We start from the raw sequence: 14,178 nt of genomic DNA on the forward strand, positions 1-14,178 counted from the left end.
ACAGGAACATGTAATACACCACACACCCATGCTACTACCATACACACAACAAAACACTAGTTTCTACACCATAGTGAATTGCGTTGTACATATTAAAGTTTTATAACTTCCTGTAGAAGGAAGATATTTCAGTCATTAATTAGCTAATAAAGATTCACCAACCATTAACCCCCATGCACACCACTAGATACCGCGAGAGAGTCACTGTGATGCAGCTGGTGAGTGAGAACCTGGGCTCTTCTCTTCCTCTTGAATCCCAATGGTGCTTCAAATATCTTCTTACTATGAGTCTCAACACTATTCACATCACTAATGAGTTGGTTCCTGAAGGGAGTGTAGTCAGTCATATAGCAAGCCTGACCTTGGATCTTGGCCACAATGACTCCATCATGTAGCAAACTGGGTGCACCTCTTTCCCAGGGCTAGCAGTATTTCTGAATGCAGCAGAGTCACCCATAAGGGCAAGGATGGAGTACATGGAAAGATATCTTTCCCAGAGTCTGGCTTTGTTTATGCCTTATGGTGCTTGAGTCTATAGCTACCCCTGCTGTTGTAATGCTAGGGAGTACTCCGAATCTAGGTTTGAGTCAATTATGAAGTAGATTTAGGCCCACATAGAATAGGAATTTGGTAGTTGGGGGTGCCCTGACTTGGAGTGGGGTTTAGCTGTCTGGAGTTGCTCGCACTCCATAGCAAGCTTAACAGATGCCTTTCACCTCACAGGATGAGTGTGAATGAAGCACGTTTGGGCATTGGTGCTATCCCTTTGTAGACAGTGGTGAGTTTTACACCTCCTCAGAAAAGTCACAACACATCAGCAACAAGGGCAGACACAAGGTAGTGTCTGCCAGCCACACGGCTAGTGTTTTCACCCACTGCAACCCTCTTTCAACTTAGCAAGGCTCTCTGAGGACTTGTTCAAAGGGGATGTGAAGCTGTGTGGTCTTGAGCAATGCCTCAGTTTCTTGTTGATTGACGTTTCCCACTGTCCCTCCTGACTGTCTCTGCTTCTTTCATCCACTCGGTAATTTGTACATGCAGGCAGTGATGGTGTCACTGAATGTATTGTGTGGATAAAGACATGGGGGGATGGCTCACTGGGTAAAGTGCTTGTGTTTCAGATACAAGGAACTGAACACACATAAAACAACAACAACAAAGAAACAGATGTGGTAACATGTGCCTGTAACACCAGCATTGGGGGATGGCTGAGACAGGAGGATACCTGACTAGTCAGATTAGCTGAGTCAAGAAATTTCAGGCTCAGTGAGACACCTTATCTTAACATCAACAACAACAACAAAAGTGGAGATGTCATTGAGGTTCTACATGTGTCCTTGCAAACACTTGTATACACCCCCCCCCAGACACACACCACACACAGACACACACAGACACACACAGACACACACACACACAGATACACACACACACACACACACACACACACACACACACACACACACACACACACACACACACACACAGAGGAGAGACAGAGAGAGGGAGTCAGGGGTTCCCTGTTCCCTGGAGCTTAGAGTTTGGAGGGAAGGATAAATTCGAAGAAAGAATGAAGATTCCTAAAAACAGACAATAGATGCAAAGCCAGCCTCCCAGGTATTTCTTCTAGAATCTGTCTATACTTGTTGGTCTTAATATACTGGTAGCAGTTAGCTTCCTCCCCTCAGAGACAGACAGAGCTTGCTCCTGAAGCTTATGCCAGTTCTTGTGGTATAAGTGCTCTGTCTTGACTAATGTTGAGCTGCCAGCCTGGGGTCACTGTGCACAGACCTAGCAGGAGGCACACTGGCTTGGGCAGCAGTTCATGACTTGTGAAAATGTTACAGTGTTCCTCTGTGTGGATGTCATAGCAGCTGTAAATAATTCCAAAAGCACACAAATTGGCCAGATAATTCTGAAGTGGCAAACTTGGAGTGTTTATTGCTTCTAGCATAATTTTGAGGAAGTTTGTTTATTTTTTTGTTCTTAATAATGACTGTATTTAACATCTGATTTTCAAAACTGGTTGAAAATTTAATAGTGATCTCCTGAGGGTCTATCTGGTTTCTATGTGGTGTGACACTGGGTGCGGTACAGCCAGTGTTGTGGGCTATACTCATAGCCAAGTGTGTCCTCAGGAGTATTTTATAGACCACGGCTCCTGTGCCTCTGGGTACTCACAGTCTCACTGTCCAGGGCACCGAGTGACACGAATCTGCCCAGTAAGAAGCTTTCATCTGTACTTGCGTGTGAAGGCCCTCTGTTTTGAACATTATTTAAGCCCTAGGTTGAAATTTTGTTTTCCTACAGGCTAGAAAACAGATGAACACATACATTAGCCGGCTGCCTCTTTGTGAAGCCTTTGTACAAATAATGCACGCTGCAGATGCTTATGGTCTTGAACCATCAGCGTAACATATGTTCCTGCTCAAAAGTGGCAAGCATGCCTCTGTGTGAAATAAATAGCTCCTGTGTGAGCAGTCACACCCGCATCTTCTGCTCAGGGTTGGCCTGTTGAGGGGCTATGGGACTCCCATGCCAAAGGAAGTATTTCTATGCCAGTTGCTTTAGCCTGATCCAGACAGAACTATTTAAAGTGGGTATATTATTTCTGTCACTGTGATGGTCATCACTGCCCTGTCCTCATCATCATTACCAATAAGCACCGTTTATCAAGAGCCATCGTGTGCATCTCACTGTGACAGACACCATGCAAATCAAGTGGCATCAGAGATTGCATGAAGGTCAGGCTCAGACACAAGCAGCAGCATTAAGCACTGCACCCCTCCCATTTCAGGTCAGGAGACAGGCTGTGTGATGGGATGGGCTATGAGGAGCACAAGGCTGCAACTTTCCCAGCATTCCCTGTAGCATAGGGAAGAATGGCATGCTGGGCGTTGAAAAGGGATGAAGCTGACCACTTAGTGTGAGCCTCAGAAACTCACAGAGAAGTGTGTGTGGATCAGTAAAGAGATGGAAGGATGAAAGTGAGGGAGAAAAGGGAAAAGAAAGAGAGAGATAGAAAGATACTGAGACAAAGGGAGAGAGACAAACAGCGAGGGACATGGAGAGTGAATGAGAAATAGACAGAGGAAGAAACGGGGAGAGAAAGATGAGGGAGAGAGACAGAGATAGAGAGAGAGAGAGAGAGACAGACAGACACACACTCAAATGTGTGTGTGCGCGCACACACACACACAGACAGAGAGAGAGAGAGAGACAGAAGAGATAGAAAGAGGATTAGAGACACAGAAGGAGGGGGCTAGTTAGAAAGATACAGAGATAGATGGACAAGATACAGAGGCAACAAGAAAGACAGAGGAAGAGGAGAGAGTAGATTGACAGAACAGAGAAAGTAAGGGAGGCAGAAGAGGAGATGAAGCTCATGTGAAACTGGGAGGTGGGTGTGAGGGGATGGAGCAAGGATGTGAGGACATCTCTAAGCCCTGGCATCCATCACACTCCTCTGTCCTGTCCTGTCTCCACCCATGTCTGATAATGAGGGAATGAGTGGAAAGGAACTGATGGTATGAACACACATGGTGCCAGGAGATTGATTTCTGGGTGAATTCAGGGAGTGGTCTCTTGGCAGCCAACTGTAACAGAGACATTACAGTTTCGCCCAGCATTTGCCTTCTTTCAAAAATGGGGATGGGGATGTGTGAATATCACTGGGAAAGAGAAACAGAGTAGACATAGTGGGGGCATGGTGAGGGGAGGCTATACAGGGGTGGGAGTCAGGATGGGAACAGGAGGGATCAGGTGTTTCCACCTGAGGGTGGAGGGAGAGAGTACTGGGAGAGATAATTGGAATCAAGAGCATCTCTGGGACAATCTAGAAACACAGGGCAATGGAAACTCCCAGGGATCAACGAGTGTCACCCCAGCTAAGACTCCTAGCAATGGGGGACATGAAGCCTGAACCAGCTATCTCCTATAACCAGGCAAAACTTCCTGATATTGGGAAACTAACCAAGCCATAAAACTTTTGACCTACAATTTGTCCTACCTACAAGATTTTCTGGGGTAAAGGTGGTACAGAAATTGTGGGAGTGGCCAACCAATGACTAGTCCAGCTTGAGACCCATGGCATGAGAAGGAGCCCAAGTCTGATACTGCCTGAAGACTGGATGGTCAGGACCCAGAGGCTGGATTGTCAAGTGACTCATGATGGAACCAAACATGAATGGCAAAACCAGAGACAAAACAACACCAGCAACAAAACAAAACAACAACAAAAAAAAAAAAAAGAAAAAAGAAAAGAAAAGAAATTAAATGATTGGCATCTAGCAAAGAGGACTGCCATCAGAGAGGCTTCACCCAGCAACTTATGGAAACAGATGCAGAGTCCTACAGCCAACATTAAGCACAGCTTAGGAAATCCTGCAGAAGAGAGGAGGAAGGATCCTAGGAGCCAGAGAGGTCAAGGACACCACAAGAACAACCACAGAATCAACTAACCTGGGCTCGCAGGGGTTCAGAGAGACCAAGCTGCCAACTAGGGAGGCTGCATGGGACTGACCCAGACCTTGTGCACATTTATTACAACTGTATTGCTTGATGTTCTTGTGGGACTCCTAACAGTGGGAGCAGGAGCCATCTCTGACTCTGTTGTCAGCCTTTGGGGTACTTTCCTTCTACTGGGTTGCCTGGTCTAGCCACAATGGAAGAGGAGGTGCCTAGTCTTACAGCAACTTGATATGATATGTCATTGCTGGTTGATATCCGTCGAGGCTGGCCCTTTTCTGAAGGGAAATGGAGGAGGAGTGGAGGAAGGGGAAACTGTAGTCAGGATGTAAAATAAAATAAAATAAAATAAAATAAAGTAAAAGGCCTGGAAGTCAGGAGTGGAGAGATGTCCTAGCACCCAGGGGGCCGAGATAGGAGTGTCACTGGCAGTTTGGACTTCATAGTAAGTTCTGGTTTAGCTTGTGCTACATGGTGAGTCCCTGTTTCAAAAACACCAAGAGAAATCTGACTGTGATGGTTATAGACCCTTAATTCCAGGACCCAGGAAGTCAAGGGAGGTGAGGCCTCTGAAGTCAAGAACAGCTTGGTATCTACACAGTGAGTTTCAACAGTGCTAGCATTTTGCATTGAGACTCTGTCTCAAAAACAACAAACAAACAAACAAACAAACAAACAAACAAACAAACAAACCTAAAATAATCAGACCAAACCAAACAGAAAATCTCAAACCATCACCACCACCATCACCACCACCACCACCACAATAGCAACAATACCAAGAGACAACAGTCTACGATTGACTATCTCTGCACTACTATGGATATCACCTGACTATCCCTGGAGCTGGTGCAATATAGACTGCTTTTTTTTTTCAAAGGGGATTTTATTAAAAAGATAAAACCCTGTCTTTTGAGCATTACCATCGATAGACTTGCCAGCAACCAATATAAGGTGGGTTTTGTAGCCCCTGTTTAATTTGTTGTCTATTGATGTTTAAGATCTCTGAGACAAGACTTCATTTCTGTAGCATTAATTTACTTCATTTTTCTGTGGAGACATAGAATTAACTTAGAAAACTAGCATTGTCTGAGGGTATCAAGAGAATTTTTGTTAAAGTGAAAAGTCTGCTTTTTTCCCCTATTACTCCAAGAATAGATGAAAATATTGCAAAGAGGAATACATTTTCTTTTCAAAGATGAGCTGTTTGAAGACTATCTTGGCTGTTCCCTGTGATACAGAAATCACTGCTTTGATTTACGGTCATTGAGCCCTCTCTTTGTTCTACCAAGCCAGGGGCAATCAAAGTCAGAGCCTAAATAGTACTCTCTTTTCTATAGCTTCATGGTAATTTCCCACGAGAATTTAGAATCACTGTTGATAGAGGTTCATGTTTTCCCTGCTGTAGCCTCAGAATCCTCAGAGAGTGGTATCCAGGAGGAAGTCTACAAGGCATCCTCTACCCACTTGAAACCTGGGATGTTGACTTCTGAGGGTTGAGGTGACACTGTATACACTACATTGTCTCATGTCGGATGTCCCCACCTTGAAATGCAGGTAGAATTTAACCCTCCTCTCTCCTGGCTTTGTGTTCTCTTCAGTAGAATGAATGCCATTTCTTCAGGGTATACAACTTCACATAGGCTCAGTGGGCTTTGTTGGACATGTGAGATATCCCCAGTCTTGGCTGGGTACCAGGAATATAACCTGTGCTTCCTGGGGCTTTGATTTACTGGAGGATCTCTTGGGATTGTGGGGGACAGCTTGTCTTATACTCTCTAGATCCTACTATTGGTGTCAGGAAGCGGAGGATGTTGTATGTAGATGCTTCCTACTTTCCTTCGGTCCTTGGCCTTTGTTTCCCCTCCAGCCTCCCTAGCCCATTCCATATGTGTCTGTCAAGACCAAGATCTCCATTTCTGAACTAGCTGCAGCCCATGGAGGCTTTAGAAACACCTTTTGTGTAAAGTAAAAGATGTGGCAGAGAAAAACCCACTTGGCTCCCTGGTCAGGTCTGTGTCCTGGCAATGACCACACCATTCAGAGATGGCAAATATTTTTTCTCATAAAACTAATGCATCACAATCATTGCACCACAAGTAGATTAATCCTTAAGTCAGAGGTTTTGAATGCTTGCTATGGAAACTAGAAATTGCTTGGAATATGCGCTCTAAAGGTGTTTTTGCCTCAAGCACATGGGATGAAAATAAAGATGGACAAAGACTGGCGCGATGACTTAATTGGTACAGTTCTTGCTGCTCAGACATAAGGGTCTGAATTTTACATCCCAGAACCCACATAAAAAGCTCAGTGTAGTGGTGTGTGCTTATAATCCCAGTGCTGGGTTGGGGGCATCACAGATAGGAAATTCCTGGCACTCTCTGGTCAGCCAGTCTAACCCATTGATGAGGTCCAGGTTCAGCGACAGACTCCATCTCAAAAGATAAGGTGGAGAATGACTGGGGAAGGCACTGAGCATCGACTTCTGGTCTCTGCATGCTGCTCTATGTGTACACTTACACAGCATGCACACACATGGGAACATGTACAAGAAGGCCTTAGGCACCCGAGTCCCGGATGACAAGTGCTGTGGCCCCACTCAGTGCTAAGACGGAGTTTGGACCTGCTACTTGGCTGTCCCTGTTGGTGTCCATAGCTGATCTTTGAAAGAGAACAGCTAACTGGGCTCTTACCTGGCAATCTTGTCTGTGCAGGACATGGTGATTAGCTGCTCCCCCAATAGGATGCCATCCCACGTCTGGACTGCACTGGGGCCCCGCACAGGGACTGTTCCTTCCCCAGACTCAATCTTGGTGCGCAGGTGCCCTCGGAACTTCCTGACGATGTGTTTGCTGCTGTTCACTAGGAAAGAAGAAGTGACCATGAAAGATGTCACTGGCCCAGAGACACAAGGGATTGTGGAGGCAGAGGAAGGAAGTATAACAAACAAAGGCTGGGCTCAGGAGGCAGGTCTTAGAAGTGAGTGCAGAGTGGAATTTATTCATTTTAATAGCAACATGGTTAAGATCTGAGCTGCAGATTTGAGCCTGAGGTTGGCCAAACATCTCTGGGGTTGGTGGAGAGCAAATGTCTGAGATACTCTCTGGGGCCACATGGACTCTGTTTACCTCTTTTTGATGCACAAAGCCACCACTGGGTGATTTGTCAAAAACAAGTCTAACACTCAATTTGTGGACATAAAAGTGTAATTTTTATACATTGGGAAACACAGCCAGATCACCATAACTACAGGTTCTGTAGGTTCAAAAACATTGGGTTCAAGACTTGCATTTGGTCTTTTTTCTTGTTATTCTCCACTAAGCAGAAGCAGTGTAGTACAACGGCCACTTTGAAAACTACATCAACATTATATTGTACATTATAAGTAATCAGCAGTGATTTAGAGCTTATGGGAGGATGTACATAGGTCATGTGCAAACACCACAGCAGTTTTATAAAGGGCTGGAGCATCCGTAGCGTCTGTGGGGAGTCCCGAACGATTCTCACAGATACCCAAGGGTACCATATTGTTCTTTTTCAGTCTTTCTGATTTGTTTAAAATAAATGTTACCAAACATTTAAGGATATGATGATATCAGTTTTATATAAACCTTTCTAGAGAGAACAAAAAGGGAAGAATGTTTTCCAGTCCAGGGTATATACAGATACATACCCTAGAGGGGTAACTGAGAAAGAAAGGCATAGGCCAATATGCACATAGATTCTAAGGAAGCTTTTACAAATCAACTGCAACCACATAAAAGAGATACTTGCTTATGGTCAAGGAGGCACTTTTCCCCCAGCTATTAACAACTAACTGTAAAGCCAAACCTAGTTTCCAGGTCATTAGAAACAGTTGTTGGGTGGGCTTGTGTCTCAAGCTGGTCGAAATTTTAATTCTGGTGCCACTACTTCCTAGTCATGTAATGGAGGGAAAGGAACTTAAAATCACTGTGACATGATCACTCCTTCTTAAAATAGGGGTATCAATGGCGCTTAGCCACTAGGCTGTAAGGGATAGGGAAGCTAGCAGGTATAAAAAGACTGGTGTAGCCTAGACACCATGAGCAGAGGGATGCCTAAAGAAAATGGAGTATAAACACACAGTGGAAATTTATACAGCTGTGAGGAAGAACATAATTTTCATTTTTCTGGAAAGCAGAGGGGACTGGAGGTCAGCATTGTGACAATTAATATCGACTGCATCTGGCATCAATTAAAAGCACACACACATTCATTATCTCTCTCTTCTCAACTGTGGGTGTGGCTACCTGCTTCAAGCTCTTCCCCAGATTTCCTGCAGCGAAGGAGAGTGACAGTTTCCCCTTTAAATTTGCTTATGTCAGGGTATATTGTCCCTTACCGCCATGGGAGGTGAAACTAGACAATCGTGTTAAACAAAACAAGGCAGGTTCACAACCAAATATTACATATTTCCTCATATGTGCAGAATCTTGATCTAAAAAATTTTATGTGCATTATGGAAGTAGGAAGGGAATTGAAGGAATGGAAAACAAGGGGTCGGGGGAGAAAGACAAATAGCAGGTGTTTTCTCTCATACGATATAAAGTAGAAGGGGAATTATTCAGAGGGAAGATGGAGACCAGTAGACTTGGAAGGATGAAAGTGGATATGAAGACATTACAATGATGCATATGTGTAAATCATCCTTACCAAATGCATGCTTTTATGCAGTAATGGAAGATATTTATTATCTCTCTCTCTTTCTCTATTATCTATCTATCTATCTATCTATCTATCTATCTATCTATCTATCTATCTATCTATCTGTTCCACTCCACATATATCTCAAAAATACTTGAGATAACTTGACTTCAATCCTGAACTTTCGCACAGTTCAGATGGGTTCTTTCCAATAGTGACTTTCTGTGACAGACAGCGGTGGGAACGGAGTAGTAAGGAACCCTCACAGCTTCAACAGTGTTGTCCAAAGGTCAGAGAGACTCAGCTCCTCCATGGGGGGGGGGGGCGCAGATTGTCAGGGAATGTGGTACTTGCTGTCCCTCTTTTCTGTCAATCATACTGTTGTTATGTTACTCTCCAATGATGGCAACTATGTATCATTTTCCAGGCCTTGAAAGTTGCCTATTTTTTTTTTTAAAGCTTTCTAAATCTTCACCATCTGTTAATGTCAAGGAATAAAAATACCTGGATTGAGGTACAATATTTCCTAGGGGCTGACTCAAAGTTCTGAGGTTAGATTAATTTCACCTCAAGAGCCAGGTGTGGGCAATGCTCCTGAGCATGCTCACTTTTGCCTTTTCTAGTGTGATCCCTGATGAGCCCGCTTAGTCCCAGGGTGAGTTGAAGAGCCAGTGAACTCCTATAAACCATTTCCTCTGGCTCTGGATCTTTCTTGGCTAATTACATGAGGCAGGAGGGAATTGAAGATGCCACTTCAAGTCTAATGAAATGCCAATATAACCAGCAACTGCAGGGGATTGACCTTAAAGAATCTGCAGTGGATTGAATGTCCTTGAGACAATGAAGATGTGAAACTCTAAAATCCTGTCTGTCATGTATCCATAGATACATGACAATAGAACACTACAAATTCTTATACCCAGAGACCATCAGCTGCATCATTTATTATGTTTATTAACTTAAAAATTCTTATTATTTTGGATTTATAGTAAGGAAATTAGAGCAGCAGTAGTATGTTTTAGAAACTCTTCGGGTGAATATTTAATTTTTAGGAGAGGCTCAAAAGGAGTAGTGACACAATTAATTAAATACAATGGCTGCCCCAATGGTATACTTGTCTGTCTGTCTCTCTCTGTGTAGATATCAGAGCCAAACATTTAGAAACAAGACAATTTAACAAACAAAAACTCCCAACTTCCCACAAATGTACAAGAAAAGAAGAAAGTATTTTAAAATACTAATTAAAAAATTCAAGTTGTTTTCAATTAACATATCTTAGAAAGTGTATTCGTGAAATGGCCCATCATTTTCTATAATAAAACCTCTAATAGTTACCCTGTGTTTATGTAGGCAGTCTTTGTTTTATTTGCATTATAGCATTATGAAAATGTATTACTGTGCAATGCATGAACGTGATCCTATGTAACATGCTCCTCATGATTCTCAGGACTCAGTAGGGCATCTGAAGATAGGAATTTAAGGAATGGTGTTTTATCTTCCCTGAATTTCTACAGGAATTTGGCTGAGTTCTGGATCCTGCCCTTTCATACAATGAATGTGACTAATTTAGCATGAAGGCATTAGGCACCCAGCACAACACTGTAGATACATATTGATATAATCCTCTTCTTTTATGGCAGCTTGTGGAAGATTTATTACAAAATTTAATATGCTAAATCATTGGAAAATAATAGGAAGAACTGGATTTGCCAGGTTAGTTCATGAAAGGAAGATTTGTAAAGAGGCCACTGGTGATTTGAGAGGAAGGCAGAAGTTGTTCGGCCATGGTGATGCGCGTAGGTCCTGATATTCTTTGCTTATATTTAGGATCTTTTCTACAACCTATCATTATTATTTTAAGAGTTTCTTACAGGTACATATTATATGTTGAGGATATTCCTTCAGCCCTTTTCCTCCTCTGCACCCCATTTTCCTGTGCTATCTCACTTTGATTGGCCCCTTTTATTCTCGTAGACAATTTCACGTATACATTCACCTAATAAAAACATGTATGATTTAATGTGGCCACGTCACGTTAGCTTCAGAAACCATAAATGAGAGAGAATACTTAGAAGAATGAAAGTTTCTCTCACTATGCTTTTCTTACTACGCATAAACACCAACCCAAATGGATCAAAGACTGTCATATAAAACCTGAAACTCTGAAACTGTCAGAGAAAAAAAAAAACAGTAGGTAAAATACTTTAAGATACAGATATAGGCAAGGACTTGCCAAGGGAAAGGCTGCCCAGGAAACAAGTCCAACAGTCAACACATCGGCCCTCATGAAATTAATAGGTCTTCTTTATAGCAAAGGAAACAGTTAAGCGAATGAAGAAACTGGCCATCTAGTGGGAGAAAATCCTTGCCAGCTCTCCATCTGACAGAGATTTAATATCTAGAAGAAGTGACTTTCTGACATTTGTCTCCACCTCAATGGACCTCAGCCTGCCTGGGACAGGAGGAAGTCACAGGATTGAGCAGTTCTGAATTTTCTGAGAGGAACTGATCCTCTTCAGAGACTGTTGCCAAAGCAAATTTTCTCTCCTTCTGCATGTAACATGGCATGCTGAGAGTCACGTGTCCTGCACAGAACACTGCGCGGTCTTGGCAGATACTCAGTCATACTCTGTTCTCCTTGAAGGCCTCCCTACTAAGAAAGAAACAAATGACCAGACTGGTCAAGGTGTGATTTAAGGCAGTTTTAAATCACTGACCTAAAACATGACTGATAGTGTGATCTGCTTCTGTTGCAACAGTATCTTGGCCAAAGGACAGGTCTGACAGAAATCAAAATTAGAAAAACTTCTCAGGTGACTCCATAGATAAACCACCATCGGAAACAACTTAACTTAGTACATTTTCAAGCTTGAAGACATTTATCCCTAAATGTCATAAGCCAATTGTCATTGATTCTGTAATTAAACACCTTTGATCTATACAGATCAAAAAGTAAAACAAGGTAAAAAGTAAAACAAGGAAACAGACAATTTCCAGATATCCCCCCAAAATCAGGACTTGTTGATAACACCAGGGTCCTTGTCTTGTCCCTTGGTCTTGAGAACCCTGCATGCAGGCTCAGGGAGTTGGGATGGTCACGTAGAGATGGACACATAGGGCTCGAGGGACTCACACAACTTCCTGAGCTGTGAGGTAGAAAGGTCTCTGGTCGAAGGAAGCTATTGTGTATTGTTGGGGAGTTGAACATGTCCTCCTTAGAAATGCTAAGCGAGGCGATGATCTCTTATAGGCCTAATGGTTATGTGATAGTGGCCCCTGAGACGATGCAGGCCATTGCTGTTGCCCTTGCTTCCATCTTGGTTGAAGGTAAGCTCCTGCTATTGAAGACACTACACATAGAGGACCCAGGACTCGGGTGATTTGAGATGCATCCGATTTTAAAGCCTCTATTTTGTTGCCACCTATGAACAGCAATGATTGGCATGACAAGATATCTATATGGTGAAATGGTGGTATTCAGTGTTGGTGGTAATCAACAGCTATGTGGATTAAAGGACCACTCAACAGGAGGGAAATCATGCCTCATACTAGAAACCTAGCCAGCTACCTGGGGATGGTGAAGAGTCATGGATCTTAGAAGAGAATCTACCACTGTCATTTTGCTAGACAAGCATATTTGCCAACTATGTCCTAACCCTTATGTCTCCCCAGATACAGGTGTGGCTGTCACTCCCACCAAAGAAGCTCCTCTCTCCAGCAAACGGAGGTCATCAGAGAAAACCACAGCCAGACACAATGCAGAGAATGGGCCGTGTATATCCTAGACTCAGTAAATACATCTGCAGCCCACACAGCTCCTACCCCGATGGCTCATGGGGCATAGCAGTAGAGGAGGGCAGAAAGATGGTAAGAGCCACAATACAAGAAGTCTGCTTTGAGACTGCCTTTCCTAGAAATGGCTGCATAGGCAAGACCTAAAAAAATGACAACATCAATAGACATGCTACTGTGGAAGGGGGCAGATAGCATGGGGTCCCATCCCTGACAAAGAGCTACAGGCAACTAATGACTGCTGAAAAAAGAATTAGCTTCTCCCAGAAATCAGTATTCTAATTGGTTATCTAATACAAACTGGCCAGTCCTGAAAACCACATACACATAAACAACAAAGAGTGAACTCAGTTGGCTTTATTTATGTATTTGTGCAAAAATGGACTCATCAGATTGTGTTTATATATTTGTCTGCCTATGTATTTATGTATGTATGTATGTATGTATGTATGTATGTATGTATGTATATATTTATGTATGATCTATGATCTATCTCTCATCTATCATTCATCCATTGTCTGTTTATCTTCCTCTCTCTCTTTCTCTCCATCCACTTACCCATCCATCTATCAATCCATCCATCCATCCATCCATCCATCCATCCATCTAACTAGTTCTATAATAATCAGAGAAAAAGAGACTATCAATTTGAGAATGTGGGTGTGGACATGAGAGAGGTTAGAGGGGAGAAACATAAAGAGGGCCTGGTGTGAGAAGAGGGAAGGAAGGAAGTATAGTAATTACATTTTAAGTTAAAATGTATTAAAATTAATTGCTCAAAACCCTGGAAAATGTTGGGGATATAGCTCTGTTTGTCGAGTTCTTGCCTTGCATGAATGAAGCTTTGAGATAGATCCTCAGCCCGCATAACCTGGATGTGGTTATCCATACATATAATTCCATCAGATCAGGAGAAATAAATGGAGGATCAAGAGTTTGAGGTCAAATTTGACTACATAGCAAATTAGAGGTTAGTGTAAAATTTCTGAGATTCTGTCTCAAGGAAATAGAGTAATCCAAGCCAAATAAAACCACAACAAACAATAAACAAGCAAACAGACAGAGATAGACACAACACACCTTGAAAAACCTAAAACTCTAATTTTTCCTTAGGATGCTCTGCTCTGTGTTCCTACACTAATTAAAAGGAAGGAGAACAGTCCCTGCTAAGTGGTTATGTCTCTTAGTCATGGTGTAGGTGTAGACTCTCATAAATCTCAGTATAGGACGACATGGCCCTATGGATGTATTTGT

General features: G+C 42.8%; 1 protein-coding gene across 1 annotated transcript in view; it reads right to left on the minus strand.

The window, feature by feature from the left end:
• Adarb2 (adenosine deaminase RNA specific B2 (inactive)) overlaps positions 1–14,178 on the minus strand; it is a 571,813-nt gene that overhangs the window by 41,568 nt on the left and 516,067 nt on the right. Inside the window, exon 7 of the mRNA XM_021180400.2 lies at positions 7,161–7,329. Coding sequence (XP_021036059.1) covers positions 7,161–7,329 — 169 coding nt within the window. The remainder of the gene's footprint in view (positions 1–7,160; positions 7,330–14,178) is intronic.

This window comes from Mus caroli, unplaced genomic scaffold (assembly GCF_978045245.1).
Source record: "Mus caroli unplaced genomic scaffold, Mus_caroli_1 scaffold_15, whole genome shotgun sequence".
NCBI classification, from domain to species: domain Eukaryota; kingdom Metazoa; phylum Chordata; class Mammalia; order Rodentia; family Muridae; genus Mus; species Mus caroli.